Source organism: Protobothrops mucrosquamatus, unplaced genomic scaffold, assembly GCF_001527695.2.
Source record: "Protobothrops mucrosquamatus isolate PMUCROS unplaced genomic scaffold, P.Mucros_1.0 scaffold1, whole genome shotgun sequence".
Classification (NCBI taxonomy): Eukaryota; Metazoa; Chordata; class Lepidosauria; order Squamata; family Viperidae; genus Protobothrops; species Protobothrops mucrosquamatus.
In genome coordinates, this window is record NW_015386388.1 from 4770673 (window position 1) to 4792339 (window position 21667).

The window sequence follows — 21667 nt, forward strand, 5'->3', positions numbered from 1 at the left end:
GCTGCCACAACTTCCTCTTTAAGTTTTTCTTGTGGATTCTCAGCAAGACCCCTGATTCTCAGGGCAAATTCTAATTGTTTGTACTGCATCAATAATATATCATTTTGAAAAGTTTCCACTCCCTCCTCTACCTTTTCAAGTCTATCCTCCGTTCCCTCCACTTTCTCCACTAACTCGTCCACTCGTCCCTCTACTCGATTAATGTGAGTGACAAGTCCTTGAAAAATATGTGATAAATTTTCACAAAGTTCCTGATTTTTCTTATCCAAAAGTTCTTCTGTTTGTTTCAAAGTCTGCAGTGAGGACTTGGCTAGAGCCTCTTGTAAATCTTTAAGTGTAATGGAGGGAGGAGGTGTTGGTGAGATCTAGGTTTTTGTTGTTGAGTTTGCACCACAGGAGAAGAAATAGCTGTTTTAGACAACACAGGAACAGTACGTTTTGAAGCCATTCTGCCAAATTATTTTTCTTTTCTTTTCTTTTAAAAATCACAGCAAATATAAACTTAAAAAACTTGATTTTAAATTGAAAAAAAAATTAAAATCCATTAAAATCCACACCCGGAAAGAAAGTGAAAGTTTTCCTTTTGTTAAGAAGAAAGGAATGCTTCCGCGGCCATTTTCTTGTCACTTTCACTTATAGCAAGCAAAAAATCCTAATAAATCTTCGAGTTAAAGTCACTTTTTAACTAAAATAAAGATCCCCTGTCAGATTCCGTCTGTTTCAAAAGTTACTCACAAGCAGCTACATTGTAACAGCAGTGGCGGCGACGTCTGGCTTCGCTCCGAGGAACGAAAGCACACCGAGCTGCGGAGAAGAGGCTAGGACTCCGGGGGAATTCTCACCTAACCCCCCCCCAGGAACGCTCCTGGGGGGATTAGGGAACTCAACTCCTATCCCAGCCAAACTCACTTTCTCCCCTTCGCCCGAGCCGCAAAACAGCTGATCCGCGCTGTTTTGACGGCTTTGACGCAGTCCCGGGCTGGAGGCTCAGGAAAAAGCCTCCTCCGGCGGCGCCTCGCCACAGGAAGCTCCAGCAATTCAGCTATTGATATTCCCAGCTTTTCCACCAAAGTTTTATCAGAACAGAAGTCTTCATAGTATTCTACATTCATCCTACAATTTATTTGCCTTTAAGGTAGGGATCTGCAGCCAGAGATTTACAGACAACCACCAAGTTGTCTGCCACCCAATCCTGAAAGCAAAAATGTAATATAAACCTGGTGAGCTGCAAAGCAGACTGCCATCTTGGTCACCTTTATTTCCATGAATGTGTCTATGGCCTACAGGAAAAGAATACAGAATGGGTGATGACATCATAGTGCTTTATCTAGAAGTGAGATTCCAGCTGTCCTCTCTCTTTTCTGCCAAGAAGACAAAGGACCAATGTATAGGAGAAGACATTCTGAGGAAATAAGGATAGACTTGGATCTCTATTATTGTTAAACTTTTAAATGTTTAGGACACATTGTGTCATCCTTTCAGAGCAGTTCCTTACCAGGATTCTCAGCACTTTCAACAAGGATGAAACTCCCAATGTTGATGCCATCACTTGAAAAGCTGGGTATACACTAAAAGATAGCTCCTGTTGCATGACACTATATAGTGCAGTCAAATGACAGCAGAAGAAAGGATTCATGACTTTTGTATTATGTTGTAATCCATTATACAGCTGTGGATGGATATTAGGTGTGCATCCCCATGTACCTCAGAGCAACCATGTAGCTTTGAACATGAAGGGTTGTAAGCTAGAAAAAGAGGCCCTAAGTCAGTGATGGCGAACCTTTTAGAGACCAAGTGCCCAAAAACTGCCCCCTGTCCCCACTCCGCCTCCCGCCCTGCCTGCTCCGTCCCCGTCCACCCCCTGCCCTGCCCACCCACAGGGCCACACACTGGCTTCATGGCCCGCCGCAGCAGATCGCCCAGGGAGCTCTGCAGTGCCATGGCAGCCACGCCCTCCGCCCACACCCCGCAGCATCATCTGCACACTATGGGGCATGAGGGCAGAGTCTTGTTCCTGCTGCCCGGCTATGTCCTTGGCTGTGCTGCTCCATGCGGGCTGTGCCTGGGGGTGACTCTCTTCCAGGGGGGCTGCTGGTGAGGGGGCCGCAGGGGGAGGCGGGGCTGGGGCAACGGTACGTGTGCCCACAGAGAGGGCTCTGAATGCCGCCTCTGACACGAGTGCCATAGGTTCACCACCACTGCCCTAAGTGATCTCAGATGTCTCAGACAAAATCTGGTAAATCAAAGAAGGAAAAAATGAATTGTGAAAGATTCATCTGTTTAAAAGTTCATTAATCTTCTGGCCTTTCAACAATATTTATTTTTTTACAATATTTTAATATGTGCTTTCTATTTCATTCTACAAAATAAATAAGACTATTCACCTACTCATGTTTTTGTAATGAGAGTAGACTTTTTGGGTTCTTTTATTCTAGGATCTCTACTTCCCCTTTACACCTTTTAAAGGGACCATCTAGGAAAAATATCCCAGCTTTTAAGAGGAAAATGCAGAGAAAACCAGATCAACTGTTGGAAATGTTTTAGTGTGTTCACACAGTTATTGCCTTGTATTTCTCTGGGTTCAGACTCTGACCTGAAAAAGGGAATAGAATAGAATGGACATAAGGAGCAAAAAGAGTCTTGCTTCAAATGTCTCTTGAAGCAGATTTTGGAATATTGCCTCCCCACCCCCACCCCAAAGAATCAATGGTGGGATAAATAATCAATAATAGTGTTAACTATTATTCAACAATAACAAAATCACAGAGGCAGGGATTAGTATTATTTTTTAAAAAATGCTTGTAATGGACTAGATATCTTTTATTGAATTTGTTTAACCTTTAAAAAGCATAGTGCATTTCTAGCAGACTTCTTGCAGAAATACTTCTTAATTTCTCTAGAGTTTTCTGAGCAGATGGCTATGTAATGTGGTGTAATCACATGGTCAATCCAGAATGCACTAGGGATGTAGGGAGTTAAAGCAAGGTGGAATAACTTCCTTAGCTCTTTGTATATTCTAGAATAAGCAAATACAACATTCATCTTCTCCATTGGATCTGGTGAATATTTCTTCAGATATCTTTTAAGCAATGAAGCAAATTTTTGAAGATCATAACCTCCCCAAAGGGAAGTTTTTTCCATGTACTTTTTTTTGGGTCTGCTTGCTCTTTTTCCAGAGACAGTTTTTTATTCAACAAACATGCCTGTGTCAAATTCTGAAGAGTGGTAAAACCCACGGTGCAAACAAGAAAGACGCCAAGCCATTTTAATTTGCAAACTCAAGCCCAAAGAGGATTTTTATTATGATGCGCAATACAGAATGAGAATTGGCTAAGATGAGTCAGGCAAAGCTGGAAAGGAACCACTATGAAAAAAGTAGCCAAGCCGAGGCATACTTCTGCAAAAAGAAGGATTTGTGGCTATGCTGAAATTGCTGAAGGAAGCCCATCCAATAGGTGAGTGCACTTTTCAGGAGATTCAGAAGTTTCCAGAGCGCACTTTGCTGGTAGTAACGCTGCTGCCGCCGCCACTGCTGTAGCCACCGCCACTGATGGCACCACCACCACCACTGCTGCCACCACTACTGTAGGTGATTGTGGTGCTGCCTCCTCCGTAGGATGCTGTTGCAAAGAGAGAAAGCCGATGTAAAATAAATAGTAGAAAGCCTCTGTATCGCGCATATTGCAATGAAAGTTGCCTACGGTCAATCACATTTAATCCCTGTGTTGTTTCTCACTCCCTAAACAGAACAATTTCCAATTGATAGCTAATAGTCCAGTGGTACAATCCTGTGTTTGTGTATGCCCTGAATTGTGCCTATTCCTTTAAACAAGATGAAAACCAATCAAGCTTAGCACTTAGCTGCAAATGCAGCTGCTAACCCTGCCTGATTTGGTTTACAATGTTGTATGAATAAAGTCATAGTAATCTATGGATCATTTTTACCATGTTCAGTTCTTGTCTTCTAAATATGGAAAACTAGTTGGAATTAATGAGATTTAAGTTTGTCAATGAGTGTACACTAAATCTTGACACATTTCCATGATTTCAAATAGAGCCCTGAGTATTTCACAATACATCAGCAAGGAGGCAACACAATTTTACTTGACAAGGAGGTTTGCATTGTTGTGAACCCTTCATCCAAGAACCAAAGTAATTGGAAGAGGCTTCTGCACAGAAGTTGCCATGTACAGTAGGTGCAATGCAACTTCCAAGGAAAGTTTCACCCAGACTATAGTCTGTGTGAAGCAGTCCTTTGAATCTTTCTATCACCCAAATATTTGTGACCTTAACTAAAGTTTTTCTTACCATCTTTTGGAGACCAACCTGGGAGTCTGTAAAGGAAAAAGAAGAAACAGGATAGTTAGATGTGATGGGATAGGACAAAGGCAGTCCTGGATTAGTCATTAAACAAAATAAGTATGTGCTTAGGGCTCCAAGGTAAAGGGAACATCATGGATTTCTCCCCCCCCCCCCCAGCTATTATGCCAGTAACATTTTGACAGCCACATTTAACATAAATCTGAACTAATTTTCAGTTTTAGTTAATAAAACTAATGTCTTAATGTCAGCTAAGCAATGGGAAGGCTGAGGAGCTCTATTATTGGGCTGTGTTTAGAGGGCATAAGTTGGCCTCTGTCTGGCCTTGAGCAAAGAACTTTGTCCTTCTGGCCATAGGAACAGCTGAGATTGCTAACCTTGTAACCTGCTAATCTTTCTGACATTCCAAGTGACATGGCAAATGGAGAGGGTTTCTTTTTAGACTGTCAATGTGCCCCAAGTCTGTGTTGATTCCTGGTGACTGACTGGGCTGTTTCCTCCCTACATTTTCAGAAGTGATTTGCCCTTGACTTTTCCCTGGGGATAAGATAAATCGACTGGTCCAAGGTTTCCCAGGTGGCTTTGTGTTTAAGATAAAACTAGAACTCACAGTCCCGCTGTTTCTAGCCTTAAACTAAACACCAAACTATCTTGTTATTTGATTAGTATATCTATATTTTCAAAGTTTACTACCTGAAGCAGATTCTTCATACTGCAATCCTCAGCACTGTTTATCATGATTATTTTGAATTAAATCCAGAACTGAATGAAACTTATTGAAATGAGACATCAGCTGTGTAGAGTATCAGCCAAAGTGGAAATCTCTCAAAAAGTAACTTTTACCATATTTGATTGAAATACAAATTCTAAATAACAAAATAAATGCACCAAACCAGATGGAGATTTACATGTGAAATAGTTTAAATTCCATTTTTCCATTTTTCTGCAGCTACTTGTATCCAAGGAATATGTAAAGCAACTAAGAAATGGATAAAAAAATCCAGTTCAAGAAGGTACTGGAGTTCAGAATTCATACTATATAAAAATGTGTACTTTTTATTGTTGCAGAATAAAGATGAAATCTAAATATTAGAACTTTTAGAAAATAAAGAAGTTTATACAAACCCTGGCACTCTCTAGGTTTAGAAAGGCAAGCTGGCCATTTCTTTTACCTATGGTAAAGATTTTTTGATTGATTGACTGATTGATTGATTGATTGATTAGTCTGTCTTTTATATATGCAAACAACAACAGTCTTTCAGCTGTTTGCAAGCAAACTCTAAATTGTTTGGGAAAGAATCTATTGCTCATTATGTAAATTTTATGTGAATAAGCTATAAATCTGCTGGTATTAACTAATATTCTGGGGGGGGGGAGTCTACTTTCAATAGGAACTTGATCTTTTATAATTTTATGTGTGATTGTACATTAAATTTTCAATTTTATTTGGATAAATAATTGTCCCAGTTCACCAACCAGGAAGGGAATTCAAGGAGGCATTTTTCTCAAGTGCACTATTAGTGACAGACTAAGAGTATTGCTTCTGTAGTCAAGCATGATGAGCTATTGAAAACCTCACCCCTTTCAATAATTCTTTTTACATTACTAAGTTGTTTTCATTGTGAATTAGTTACATACTTTGAGTCCTGACCCTCCAACAGGTTTCGATAAGTGGCAATCTCCTGTTCCAGCCGTGTTTTGATATCCATGAGCATCCTGTATTCTTGATTCTGGCGCTCCATGTCATTTCTTAACTCAGCCAGCTGTTCTTCTACACCAGTGATTAGGTTCTGGATTTGTGCGAGCTGAGCACAGTACCGTCCTTCTGTGTCTGCTAAATTGCTTTCCAAGCCAGCTTTCTAATAAGGGAGAAAAATAAGAGGATCTAGAAATCTGAACGGCTACCAACACTGAATTGCAGAATCTGATCTCTATCAAAAAGTAGCTTGATTCCAGCTCTAAGAACTTGAATACCCATTGGCACCCATTCCAGCTCTAAGAACTTGAATACCCATTGGGTTATTAAATGGGGACAGATAGTACTACTGTATCTTGCAATTATTTCCATCTAACTTGAAATGCTTTAGAAGCTAGATTTTTTTATGGACAGATATCTTTACCTGTTGAAAGATGGATAAATCTTGCAATTTCACTGTCTCTCAATTTTTCATTTTTCTAAATTACATATCTCTTTCAGTTTCCTGTTTTTCCATTAGGATCATCCCATTTCTATACTCATTTGAGACTTTTGCTTTTAAAATTCTCAGTAAAATGTGTATGCATTTTAGCATATTTATCCTACATTATTTGTTACATTATTTTCAGGAATGTGAGTATTTATTTGATATACACCATTTTAAATTTTGCATTGTAAAATTCAGAGAAATGTGAATTTCAGTTGATAGCTGAATTTTGATTTACTTATTGTTTGGAAATGAAAATCTACAAGCTACAAAAATGCTTCCTAATCTGATTTATTCCCATTGAAAATTTGAGCAAAGCAACATACCATGCTAAGATGGGATTGCAGCTCAATCTCCAAACTCTGTATTGTACGTCTTAGTTCTGAAATCTCAGTCTTGCTTGTCTGTAGTTGTTCAGTATGGGTAGCAACTTCACGATTCAGTTCTTCAGTCTGGGTGCAGGAAGGATTAAAATCAAATAAAATATGCTGAGTAATGTTGCAAGGCTTTGACTAGTATATGTCTAATTAATTCCTAGTAGATTCAAATATACGTAATTAGGAACATTCACAGACTTACAGTACAATCTGAAACATGTTTGTACAGGGATATAGAAATAATTCTATGGAAGCTGTAACTCAACATAGATCTGGAATAATATATAGAAGGGGATATCCTGAATTTCCCCATTACTTCTACTTTTTTTTTTTTTTGCAGGGAAAAAGGAGAGGGGAAGAATGTTCTGTATTTTTTGATTTAATAGAATAAAGAATCTTCTGAATGAAAATCCTAGGATGTTGTGAAAATACAGACAATTTCCGGAAAGGCAGTGTACCTTGGTAAAGAACCAGGCCTCAGCATCTCTGCGGTTCCTCTCAGCCATTTGTTCATATTGTTCTCGCATGTCAGCCAAAATTTTGGTGAGATCAACTCCAGGTGCAGCATCCATCTCAACATTGACCTGTCCAGTTAGCTGAGTACTGTATTCTTTCATTAACTTTGGGAGGTGGGGAGGCAAAATAGGCAGACAATTAGTTTTCCTTCCACATACTACCTCTTTTCAGCTATCTGCAAGTAGCAGCTGTGTCCCTGAACACTTTAATGCTTGGAATAATCTTCTGATGAGCAACAGTAATCAACATTATTGATTGTTTTTGTTAGGCTTAAAGGCCAGCTAGCATTTCTAGTAGCCATCAAGAGCTGGTTTCCTATTTCCAGTCTAGAAAAAGGAAATAATAATATTCAACCCCCCCCCCCACCACCACCATCTTTCCCAGTGAAGATAATTTTTTTTGGGAGAGAAATGACAGGCAGGCTCTACATTTATGTGGATGCTGGTTTCCAGCAGCCCATACCAACAATCCACATAGGTGCCATCTTACTTGATACCATCTGGAAGAGGCACAACCTCTATTTATGTAAACATGACTAATCTTTAGCTGAGTGCAATGTGTGGCCTCCTATACAGTATCATCCTAGAATTCTCCCAAAATTATTATCTTACTGTGTAATTAATGATTTGAAAATATCAATCAGATTTCATTTCTGCCTTAGTCCTATCCATATTTTTTATCTTGGCCCCATCCAGCTTTTTTAAAATGCAGCCATCAGCCATCTGCTGATCAACTTTTTTTTATACAGAACTCATGAAACAATAAGAGTCTATCTATGGATGGTGATGGATAATTTTATGCTGTCTTCTCAATGTGGCGGCATGCTCTTCTCCATTTTCCTTTCCCCAGTTACCCACCTCCTCATGGTTCTTCTTGAGGTAGGCCAGATCTTCCTTCTTCTCTTCAATTTGCATTTCCATGTCAGATTTAAACAGAGTTAGTTCATCCATGACTCTGCGCAGACCATTGATGTCACTCTCAACACCCTGGCGGAGATGCAGCTCATTCTCATACCTGATAACATTCAAGGAAAAAAGTTCAAGTACTCCAAATAGAAACAAAACACCTTGCTATCTCTATGTATTGAAACATACAATTTTTCAAGCATCTTTCCATTTTTTTTCTCCCTTCCTTCACTAGAATGTTTTTTTTTTCCTTTAAGGAGATCACATACCTACTTTATAAAAGACAGTATTATGTTTGAGGGACTACCCAATGTGACTCCATTTTGAAGGTTGTGACATTGCTGATCAGTAGCTAGAACTTGGATAACATGTTTAACAGACATACAAATCACCTCCCATTTGACCCATTAAGATGAAATAGTTTCAACAACTAAGTTATTAAATTTGCATCATACATACAACTCAGCATTTGAATGCTATATGCAGATTAACATTTCTATCTGTACTCTTTCCCCTTATTTTTGACAGTGGATGAGAAGCTATCTTACTTTTATTCTGTTTATGTTTTAAGCTCAACCAAACTCATCAATTGCTACATATCTTAGGTTTGAAGGCCAGTGTTCTTTTCAAGGGCCCCTGCATACTTAACTATCCATTTCCACATCACCATTTTTCTTTGCTACTATTGCCATGTTTTTTTCACATAACAATGAGCAAGACTTTTCTCTTCTTTTCTTCTTATCCATCATTGTTCGCTCAAGGCCACCAACCTGCTATTCCAGCCTTGGGTTGGGCTTACTAATGGAGACATAGACTTGTATATACAGTTTCAAAGGGGCTCTGGTTCATTTTTATCTGAATTTTTCTATTATCTTTTTCCTCCTTTTTCTTCAGCTCAGAAAGAGTCTTTGGGGAATAGAAAAATAAATGGAGAAAAAACTCACTTCAGTCTGAAGTCATCAGCAGCCAGTCTAGCATTATCAATCTCCAAAACAACCTTAGAATTGTCACATGTACAGTCACCAATCTACCAAAGAAGAGAGAAGACAGGGGAAAAAACATTAATATAGGAAAAAGATTTAGTGCCTGAAGATGTTTAGCTTAGTCATTAAAACTTGTGGAGGGGTTAGTCAATTTTTGTACAATTTCTCCTTTAGTTGTCTAGTGTAGGAGGCATTGAGATGGCTTTGGAGAAGATATTCAGAAACTGTTATAAGAGCAAAAGATGTTGAAGGATGTGTTAAACTATGATTCCATGGGTTATAAGAAAGAGGGAAGATAAATTATCAGCAGACTTGCAAGGTTGTTATTATAACCTATGTCAATAAAGTATAGTTTTAGACTTCTTATGCAGCCAGTTTCATGATGTGGACTATCTCTTAGGGCCGACATCTAGGGTTTTCCCAATACTAGTCAGTCTTCCTGGATAACTGAAAGTTTTAGGTTAGTGTAATCTGGTTTTGCAGTGCATTATGGGTTTGCCCAGGAGTCATATTCAGTCAGCCAGGGAAGCTATCTTTCCTTTTCCTCTATCATTACTATATGAAGTCTTTTATAGCAACTGTCTGGAAAAATTTTCTTGACATATGGCTAAGAAGAGTCCTCTGTACAGTACCAATATATTTAGGTAAGCAATAAGTCAATCCTAAATATTAAAATAAAATATTAAAATAAAAAAATAGAAAAGCATGATTGGAATAATGTAAGTGGTGCTGAGGAATTGACTGGAATATTCCTTGGCATCACTTCCAGTCATCCAGATATACATATTGGATAGGATTCTGTTCTTGGTAAGAACTTAGGCAATCCTCTAGGTAACTTTGACATGTATTATGCTGTGCTAATCTGGCACTCTAGCTTAGTTAATATAAATATGTTATCTAAATGTGTCCTTCCTGGCTAATAAAGTATAAATATTTCTATATTGATTTTTACATGTAGTTTATTACATATTTATGCTAGACATTAATTATGGTCTTGGTGCTATAAAACATTTTTCTTGGATCTAGAAAATACAAGTATAGTTTCTACATTAAAGTTTAATAGGGATTTAATAGGGAGAGCAGAATGAAAAAAAGCTTAACATTTTTAAGACAAATATGAATTGTGTGAACTACATATCAGTTTTGACTTTCATGTTTCAGCTACCCTACTGTACAGAGTGATGTGAAAAAGATCATATGTATTTCTTAAACCTGGTGACCTTAAGCTATGTGGACTTCAACTACCAGAATTAATCACAAATTAATTTATCTTAATTATGTTTGGCCAAAATAAATTTACTTACTAAATATTGGCTTGATCTTTTTAACAAATCATAGTAAAATTCAGCCATAATTTGCCATTTTTCATTAACATAACTAGCTAATTTACCTAAGATAGGAACAAACATTTCCAAACCATTCGTTGTAGGCAAAAAAAAAAAAAAAAAAAAAAAAAAGGAGGGGGAGGGAGCAAGAAGAGACATGGGATTCTGTGATTCATCAAGGATACAGTCTGAAATCAGTTGGGACTTAACATTTTGATTCTAAGGAAATCAGTCAAAAATAGGAATATTCATGTTTGCTTCTGGTGGATTCATTATACCCAGTATTTCCCAGTTCTCTCTTTTCTAAATGGAAAGAACACGTCATACAAACATTGATTGAAGATGAATGATAACAGATTTAGCTATTTCTTCACACAGCAAAGACCTATACGGGTACTAAATAACAAAGTTCAAACTTTTTACATCAGGGAGGGTTGCATTGATTTTAGTGGAATTTTATCCTTAGGCAAAACAGAGAAGACAAGAACCCTAATTTCTTTGCCTTGAATGGTGCAAGAAATAGCATCAATCATTGACATTTGGGAGAAATGGGATCCATTATGGTGCAAATCTGAATTGCTACCAAGTAATAAATACCATACAAACTGATGCTGTAGTTTAATCATTGGTCTTTATTAATATGTATTATTTTAACTGCCTAGGGAAATTACAGAAAAGCAATACAATATATGTGTGTCTGTGTGTGCATGTATATACACAAACACAAACACACAGAGACACATATATACATACAGCGATCGAGGAAGAGAGAGAAAGAGACATACATATATACATACATACAAAGGTGTTTGCTTGATCTAATTTTTAAAAAATCACAATCTGAAAGCATAAGAGTTATCATCCAGAATATGAAAATAATCATAGTTGAATAAAGGATAAAAGTATGAAGAAGGAGGAGAGGAGGAGGAGGAGGAGAAGGAGGAGGAGGAGGAGGAGGAGAGGAAACTTTCAAACTTGATCTATTAACATCAATATAATTCTTTGTTCAGGATCCTACCTTGTTACGGAGATCCGAAATAATCTTGTAATAATTGCTGTAGTCCTTGGCTTGGCTAGTGGGTGCCTGCTTTTGATGCCAGTCTCGGATCTTGATCTCTAACTCAGTGTTTGCCTCCTCTAGGGCTCGCACCTTATCCAAGTAATTTGCCAGGCGGTCATTGAGATTTTGCATGGTGATCTTCTCATTGCCAGTCAGAAGGCCTCCATCACCGCCACCACCACCAACCACAAAGTCAAGGCCACCACCATAGCCTCCACCAAATCCACCACCATAGCCTCCACCAACTCCACCACCATAGCCTCCACCAACTCCACCACCAAAGCAACTTCCATAGCCAACGCCACCTCCAGCAACATATCCAATACCACAACCAACTCCTAAGCCACTTCCATATCCATAACCGCCTCCATATCCTGAACCAGAAGATACAAACCTAGCTGAAGAGGCAGATACACGGCCACCAGCTCCCCCATGGATACTGGATGGTCCAAGACGGACAGAAGCCACACGGCCAGAACCACCACCACCACCACCACCATAAGAAGAAGAGGAGCTTTGGTAATAGTGTGTAGACATCGTGAAAGAAAGTTCAGATGCAAGACTGTTACTCGGCTTGGTTTAGCGTGAAGAAGCTACCATCTGCAGTGTTGCCTGGCTGCATTTATAGTCCTCTGAGGGTGTGCTCTATTGCATTACCCAAGTATATTCTGCCAAGACACACCCTGTTGGGAGAGGCTTAGTGGAATAATCTGCTTGCTTTGAAATGTAACAGTTCCAATTCAGGTGGGCTGTATGTATGTTTACTTCTACAGCCAGCAAAGTGAAAGATTTCATCCAGGAGAGCCTGGCTTATTTTTCTCTTGATGCTGGAGCACTTTCAGGGTGGTTACATTTCTTTAAACTTTTGAACACAATTGGAGTGGGGAGGGGATAGGCTTCTCAACTCCTTACTTCATTAGCTAAAAAGCCCTGAGGAAATGATAGAAGGGCAGTGTTCAAAATAAAAAAAGCAGGTTCCTTCTGTTAGGGGATCCTGTTTCACTCAATTCTCTTTATTCCTACTAAAATATTTAAGAATTAGTTAATTGAGCAATCACTTATTGCTCTTTTTACTCAGAACTGCCAGGCACAGCTCTCTAGGGATGTACTGAGCAAAGAGGCTTCACTTCAGCAACGGAAAATGATCAGGCCGACAGTCTATCATTGACCATCCCACCTCCTTATTCCTTTCACTTCCTCTCTATTTGTCTTTTCTCTCTCCAAGGCATAGGAGAATGACACATTGGAGTTGACATTAAAAGCATAGTGAATGTGTGTGAAAAGCAGTCATATTTTAAAAGCTAAAGGAAGTGTGGGGAGTAAAATATAAGAGTGTGGGATCCAGTTGGGTTTCTCGTGCCTTTTTATTTTCTCTTCTACATTCTCCTTGCTAATAATACATCAAATATTTCCTCCATGGATAAGTGAAGGAAGATCCTTGTCCAGATCCTGGACTGAAATGAAAGGACTCATGGAACCTAGAAAGAAGCTGATTTCTGCCAACTTGGAGTATTGGTAGAGCTGAAAAGTGGCTAACAGCCCCTCTCTACCAGGACTCTCTACACGTGCTCTACCTCTGTGCCATGTTCTCCACAAATACTTTAAAGACTTCTCCTTGCTATTTTTCTCCAATCACTGCACTTATCTGCCTTTCATTTTATTTATAAGTCCCTCAGATGCCATTTAAGAACAAGGTGTCAAGGAGGTTGCCTAGATTTGCTGTTGGTCTACATGGCAGGTAATCCTGCTGTATCACTAGGAGGATCTGTCATTCCTAAACTCTAACCCTAACCCTAACCTTTATACCCATACAAATAAGCACTCCGAAACTCTCATGCACATACAAACACAGAGAGCAACACACCAAAGGGGTTTTGCTACATCTTCCAAGAGATGGTATTGTTAGATGTACTATGTAAAAATATAAAATGTGGAGCTGCTGTAAAAAGCATTGTGAAGGTTATATATTTCATATCTTTGATGCAAAACAAGGAGGAAGATTTGATATGTATGTATGCATGAACAGAACATGCACTACAGTACGTTAGTGGAGATCCTCCTATTTGTATTGTATTTTGAAGTCTGGATGGCCTTTCCTTAAAGTTCTATATCAAATATGGTAAGAAAGAATAAAGGACACATGCAAAGGTGATCCTAAGGAAGCTTTGGAAAATCAGTTCTTGCACTGGTTGGAATGAAATGTTCCTTTGGATATGTAAAAAAGTACATGGCTTCAGTCCTAGGCAGGCTGACCTAAAAATAATTGTGAATTAAATATGCAGATTACTCAGCTGAATGGACTTGGAGAAATTTTCTTTAAACTTGACTTTGAACATGTATTAAGTAATTTTCCTTCTTCTTTAACAGATTCATCAGGAACTTTGCAACTTTCTGATTCTGAGATATCCAAGCCTCCTTTACCCTTCACTCCATTTTAATTATTTATAAATTAAACTCTGATATGAACGTTAGTATTGGGCAGAAGTTTTTTTAATGTTTTCTCCTGTGATAATAAATTATCTCACTTATGGGTGCATTTTCAATTGCACTTTAATTGCATAGATAAGAGAGAAAGAGACAAAACATAGGGAGTTTTCCTCTTAATCAAGAACTGTATATGCTGACCAAGCAACATTTCTTAAAAACAGGAATGAAGACTGAGTTGCAGATGTGTTCCAGGCAGCCAAAAGAAAAGATGGAAGTGCTGGGTCCTGAGACTAGAAACTTAAGCTCAGACTTTCTTTCTTAGGAACTGGTTTACACCCAATAGCCTCTCTGTGTGATGGGAAAAGTAGTCCCTGCAGCTTCAGAAAGAAATTACAGTATTGCATTGTCAGGTTGGAAAAACATGCTTCAAATGAAGGTTGGCTTTGAGCCATGGAATATCAGCAGATGTGCCAGGGGAATGACTGATATTTGCAAGCATCTTTTGCCAGATCTATATATCACTACAGATTTGGAACTTGAAGAAGCAAGTTTAGACAAGTCCTGGGTAATTATGAAAAAATTTCCAAGAGGTTTATTGGATGTGATTAATGGTTAATTCTAAACTCCATCTTATTGCTAGCCAGTTCTTCATTAATGGTAATTCTGTTGTTTGGCTCATTTTGAAACTAGCTAAGGATATTATGACTGGATTCACACATCAGTTATTTATTGAAAAAAATACAGTTGCTTGGATATGTCAACAGACTGAGCCATAAACCATCTTTTACAAACCACAAATTTTGTTATTTCAAAACACACTAAGCAAAAATTGAATCTTGACGGTTTTTTGCCCGTCAAAAAGTTTTTGCCAACTAAAGAGTATCACATTATGCTTATTTTTTATTTTTACATTTTGTTGTCTCTTGTTTCACCTCTCCCTCACCAAACGGATTAGAATAATCAGTTGATGTTTAAGAATTACCTCTGTACATTTATATATCCACACCATAATCACAAGGATACTGCTTCAATTGATAATATCTGCAGCAGGCAACAAAATATTTGCCCATGAGATTTTAACATTAATGGTGGGCAAAAAAGAACAAGAGTCACAAAATCAAACAACTTATTTTTAAAAAGTGCCTGATAGGTGAACCAGTCTATGTGTTAGTCTGATTACATCGAAATTGAGAAAATATATGAGATAAATAAGTATAAATATGGTATAATATGACTAGATTATGGGTTAATGAGATAGAAAAATTGCCTTTCACACAGTGGTTATGGAAAATGAATAGAGCAGCCACAGAAGATAAGTGAAAAATCTTGAATCCCAACATCAGGAAGCAAATTCTGTCCCTTCCATACTTGTTTGTAATGTCACAATGAAGCACAAATTTTGAAATTATTGTGCTTAAAATCTGAGGCTATGAGTCCAACTTTTATAAACCAGGTCTGCAGATGTGTGGGACTACAATTCTCATTTTTCAAAGCCATCATCACTAGCCAAGATATTATTTTGTCCAAGTATTTCCATTTAGCAGGAAATGAATTTTCCATGATAGTTCTTCCTCCCTTTACAGAAATTATACCTTGAGGAGGCACAATTTCTTTTGGTGCAATAATTGCAGAAGGTAGGTGTGTATGTGTGTGTGTATGCGTGTGTGTGTGTGTGTGTGTGCACGCACGCGCATTTATTTTATTTATTAAATTTATGTGCCGCCCATCTCACCATGAAGTGACTCTGGACAGCTTACAAACACATGCATGTGTGTAAAGTTAAACTATTACCCTGGACAATTAATTACCATTTTGCAATTCAATATTTTTTTCAATCATGTCAATATTTAGCTTCATGCCAAACTGATCATTAGTGCTACATTCAAAAGGCATTGAAAGAATATTCTTACCTGGTGCAAAGTTCAAGCACCTTTAGAAAATGGGAGAACCAGAAATATTGAAATTCCCATCTGATGTCAGCATTAGGGCAGCAAACCAAAGTATCTTGTATATAAAGCATGGCATTGCTTCCTGGGAATGCCTTAAAACATATCCATTAACAAATGTACATTTCGCTCTAAAACCGGATTCTCTTTTGTCTTCCTCTTTGATGATATATTTCTTTTTAACAACAACAGCAGCAATAATGAATGTTCTTAGCCCTGAAGGAACCAGAAAACAGTCTGTTGTTTTTGCTGCAGAAGATTAAATAGGCAACTCCATCAGTGCCGTTTTGACTATACAGTAGCTGTCCACTTTGCATCACATTGATGAAAATGAGTAATTTAAAATGCATCTTGCTTTTTTCAAGAGATGTCCTGTCATTGAATCTTTATGGGGCATAAATAAAGCAACATGTTTTCTCAGTGGCAATCTCTGTTCTTTGGAACATTTTTTCCATTGGAGGAACAGATAGCAAAGTTTAATCTTATTTAAGCACTACATGAAGTTAGCTTGAGTGATTCAAGACAGAAAATAAGATATAGCAGAATCTGTCTTCCAACAGAAAGGAATGGTTGAAGGAGCCATAAAGGCATGGACTGCTCCTGGTTCTACTTAATGATAGGACTGAGTTAAGCTGTGGTTTATTGAAGAAAAATTGAAAAATAAGAATGATCATTCATTAGAAAATGATGAAAATTACCATTGAATGAAAATTATTCTTAGCAATGTAATGTAATATTCAGTGTAGATTGGGCAAATGATCAGGATTTAATATTGCTTTGCTTTTTGTGTATTACAATATTGTCAGAATGACACAGCTCATAACTTCAGGTTAGCCCCAGTACATTGTTTTTAGATTTCACTGATTAATTTTGTGTTCAGCTTCTCTCTATGTGACAGCTAATAGATTGTGACACCAGAAATTTAATCTATATCTAAATTTCTTTTGCTCTGAATTTAATCAGTTCAGAATTACCCAGTCTTTTAATTATGACATAAGTGTCTCATACTCTATTGTGCAACTTTTGTTGGGTGGTGACCATAATAAAATTTGATTTGTTGATTGACTGGTTGGTTTGAAAAATGACTATTATAAAATAATCCCCTATTTGAATGAAAACTATTAATATTAAATATAAGAACTTTCTTTCAGCATTCTATCAATGTTTCTAAGACCTTTGTTCCTTGGAGCATCAGAATAATTCAGACCATCTGCAGATTAAAATTGGAAACAATATTGTTCCACTCAAAATGTCCAGTACATACAGTATAGTTCAGCCTTCCCAGTCTGGTATCTTAAAATATGTTGAATGATACATTCTATTATTCCCTTGAACTGTGGCATAGATTTTTCTTAATTAAAAGTACTCTGAAAGTGAAAACTAGATTATAAAATTATACTGGCTCAAAATGACAACATTTGTAATCATAACTGGAAGTTACTACATCAGAAAAGGCAGATGAATTTTTCTCCCAGACTTGAAAACAATGTCCACTAAACTTTAATTCATGGACATTTACTTCCAAATTGTCTGTGAGTTACTCAAAACAAATTTAAAAAACCCATCATTTGTATAGGTCATCTTTCCTCACATGTACATTATTGATTGTTTTGGAAAGAAAGGATTAAAGCTTTATTATTATTGATTATCGCACTGTCAGCCAGATGTTCAGATTGGGTTTGGCATTTTTGTCTACCTATTGAGTCCTTACCAAGGACCTGGGATATGCAGATCCGGATATTTGACGGAGTTAGAGATATCGTTGCAGGATGGAAGCTTTCCCCAGAAAAGCCACCTTTTGCAATTGACTGATGGCAAATTTGTCAATGCTGATGGCATTCAAGTGGTGCTCCAGTTGTTTTGGGATTGCACCCAAGGAGCCTATTACTATTGGTACTACCCTTGCTTGCCTTTGCCACAGTTGTTCTATTTCTATTTGTAGGTCTTTGTATTTTGTTATCTTCTCCAGTTCTTTCTCTTCTATTCTGCTGTCTCCAGGCACTGCCACGTCCACTATCCAGACTTTTTTGTCTTTCTTATCAACAATTGTTAAATCTGGGGTGTTAGGGTGGCAGGTGTCTGTTTGTTTGAATTTTTAAAGTCCCAGAGTGATTTAACTTTTTCATTTTCTATGACTCTGTATTTTATGATCTCACCAGTTCTTGCTTGCAGGCAAATGATATTTCTTGCAGATCTTCCAATGCACCATTGTTGCTACTGTGTCATGCCACTGCTTGTAGTCAGTCTGTGCAATCTTCTTGCAGCAGCTTACCAGATGGTCCACTGTTTCTTCAGTTTCTTTGCATAGGCGGCACTTACTGTGTGTTGCTGTCTTCTCAATTTTGACTTTGTATGCATTTGTCCTTAAGGCTGGGTCTTGTGCAGCCAGAATTAGTCTCTTGGTCTCTTTCTTCAACTTTCCTGTTCTTAGCCATTGCCAGGTCTTGTTATTATCTGTTTTCTCAGCTTTTTTTTTTTTTAATGTTCTGGCCATGTAGTGCTTTGTCTTCCTATGCCTCCATTCTGTTCTTCATTTGGTCTTTCTTATAGGCCAGTTTGGTCTTTCCAGTAGTCAGTAAGCCTTCCTGATATACTAATTTCAGTGCATCTTCATCACTGTCTTTCAGATAATCTTCAAAAGCCATTTTTTCTTCTTCAAACCATTATGTTGTTGTTGTTTATTGTTTATTGTTTATTGTTTATTGTTTATTGTTTATTGTTTATTATTATTATTATTATTATTATTATTATTATTATTATTATTATTATTATTATTATTATTATTATTATTATTATTATTATTATTATTATTATTATATCTTCAATTTGATTCACAGTCTGGGACTGGTTTCAAGTCTTATCCAAGGACCTAAGAGCTGCTAAGGTACTGTCTGAGTATATAGGCAGTTCTGAGTAAGGTGGCTTTTTGCAAAGTCAGAATATTCAGATCTAATAATTTCAGAATTTCCTTATAATCTAGGCAGCCCTTTGGGTTTTGCTCCAAGGGTTCCTATTACTATTGGTACAACCATTGATTTCTTCCTCCATAATTGCTCAACTTCAATTTGCAAATCACAATATTTTTTGGGGGTGGTGGTGGTTGAGCTGTTTCTCTTTAATTTGTGCATCACCTGGTATTGCAATTATTATTATTACTATTTGTAGTAGTAGTACTAATAGCAATATACATGTAATCAAATGAAACTTTTATATAGTTTTCTCCAATATATATATATATATATTTGATATGAATGTTCCTCAAATGTATGAATTTTTGTGAGAGAAAAATCTGGAGCTGAGTAGATACCATTATTTGTTCTGTGATAGCTTTCATTTTAGGAATACTGTATATGTTATTTCATGTGAAAATAAATCTGTGATAGATTTCTTTTACATTCCTAGGCACTGAAAAGGAAAGAGGATAGAGTGAAAAAGATTGGAGATAAGAAAATCTAAATGTCCTCTCTTTTTTTTTTTTTTTTGAAAATTTTATTTATTTTTCCCATCATAAAAAAAACAATCATACATAAACACAATAAACAATCAATAACCCCCCCCCAGAACTTCCCAAACCTAATCCCAGGATAATATTCATATAAAAGTAAACAAATACTAATATCTCTAACTCCACAAAATATCTTAATCTACAAGAAAAGATAGAAGTAAACAAACATTAAAAAAATCTAAAAACCTAACTTGTATTCTACCACCCTATGTTTCTTTTGAATATAAACAATCCATCTTCTCCATATTGATAAAAATTGTTCATTCGAATGGTTCTTCAAGTAAGCCGAAATCTTTGCCATTTCAGCAAGATACGAAACTTTCAATCTCCAGTCTCCTATCGTAGGCAGAATTGGGCTCTTCCAATTTTGGGCTATTAGCAATCGGGCAGCAGATAAACAATAAACGTAGTTTAAATAAAGAAAACGTAGATTTAGAACGTGTTATGGATCTTCTTTGTTGACACCTTCCTTTTATTAGGAAAAAAATTTTTAGACGACATTCAAGGTGGTATTAACATGGGTTTTCCGGAATTATTCCTTACAAGTCCACCACATATGAAAAAAAGTTGCATCTGGATGACCACACCTCCAGCACTTGGATTCGTAATTCGGATAAATACGAGACATAGTTGAGGGATCCAAGTGCCATCTATAAAACATCTTATAAAAATTTTCACGTAAATTTTGTGCTTGTGTAAACTTCACATTTCTCACCCAGATCAGCTCCCAAGTGTCCATAGGTATTGTTTCTCCTATATTTTGAGCCCATTTAATCATACAGTCTTTAACTAATTCAGTTTAAATGTCCTCTCTTTTGAGTGTGTAAAAAGTATTTCCAGTAAACACTAATTGTTAAGTCCTTAGATAAATGGTGAAGGAGGCAATTCATGTTACAGAACAGATCTTTATTCTCTCTCAGTCACAACAACCAACCAACCAACAAGAGCAGAGGCACGCAGGCCTCCTTTTATACTCCCGGATCCCCGGGCAACAACAACCAATAGCAGGCACTCTTTTTCCCGCCTTGCGCATGCGTGCAAGGCTGGCGATGCTCAGTCTGGTCCCGGGCAGCTTTTGCAATTCCCGGGACTCTTGCAGCGTCCCAAGCCTGCTTCTGCAGGCTCAGGACACAACACTAATACTCTTGAATCTTCTTGAACTTCTATACTGGATGTTTAGTTTTCTTTCCAGGATTGCTGCTGTTTGTCACTGTTCACTGTCACAGTAGATGCAATCCCTGTCTCCTTTTCTTTCTTCCCAGATCTTTTTCTAACATCGTCTAGATTTTATTTCACATTGAATTGTGACATATTTCTAGTAAGTGGATGTGCTACAGCATGATTTCACTGTTGCTAGGTGATTGTCCAGGTTTTGCTAACATTGTTTTAAAATAATTGCATCTCCTTTCCTAACTTTGATGAGCCATGTAAACAATATTCTTGATTTTATTCAAAATTTTGACATAGATCAACTTTTGATCTTGCCAAACTGGGCCTAAATTCTTCCTTTAATTGATGGAGTTTTACAAGGTTTGGAGAGGAGAGGAAAAGCAGGATTTGGCTTGCCCTGGCATTCAGCTCTCAGATTGTTTTTTAGTGCCAAGGGACAGCCCTGAGACATATGAAATGATTAATCAAGGAAAAGCTCTCACGGTAGGGATGGGCAATTCTGTCAATTTTGCCTGATTTCTCATCTATCAGTCTCAAATTTTGTTGGTTATTTTGCTTAGGAGTTCAAGATGACAAAGTATAATATTATTCTTGACCATATAGTCCTGTTCTTTTCTAAAGGTGCATTGACGAAGAATATGTGAGCACTTTTATTAATACACATCCTTTTGGAAAGCAATGTTTACACAAGAAAATGCATTTTGAACTATTCTTGGTTCTAATAAATGCACCTCCTTTTGGGGGGGGGAGGTTATTATTATTATTATTATTATTATTATTATTATTATTATTATTATTATTATTATTATTATTATTATTATTTTAATTTCTATACCGCCCTTCTCCCGCAGGACTCAGGGCGGTGCACAGCATATTAAAACAGATATACATATCAATAAAAATAAAAACCCCTCTAAAACCAAATTAAAACCAAATATTCGAAGCTGTGT

General features: G+C 37.2%; 1 protein-coding gene across 1 annotated transcript in view; it reads right to left on the minus strand.

Moving 5' to 3' along the window:
* Positions 1–3263: 3263 nt before the first annotated feature.
* LOC107303093 (keratin, type I cytoskeletal 10) overlaps positions 3264–21667 on the minus strand; it is a 36484-nt gene continuing 18080 nt past the window's right edge. Inside the window, exons 9-16 of the mRNA XM_015832284.2 lie at positions 11628–12250; positions 9246–9328; positions 8254–8410; positions 7339–7500; positions 6830–6955; positions 5959–6179; positions 4309–4334; positions 3264–3620 (exon numbers count right to left, since the gene is read on the minus strand). Coding sequence (XP_015687770.2) covers positions 3478–3620; positions 4309–4334; positions 5959–6179; positions 6830–6955; positions 7339–7500; positions 8254–8410; positions 9246–9328; positions 11628–12250 — 1541 coding nt within the window. The 3' untranslated portion in view covers positions 3264–3477. The remainder of the gene's footprint in view (positions 3621–4308; positions 4335–5958; positions 6180–6829; positions 6956–7338; positions 7501–8253; positions 8411–9245; positions 9329–11627; positions 12251–21667) is intronic.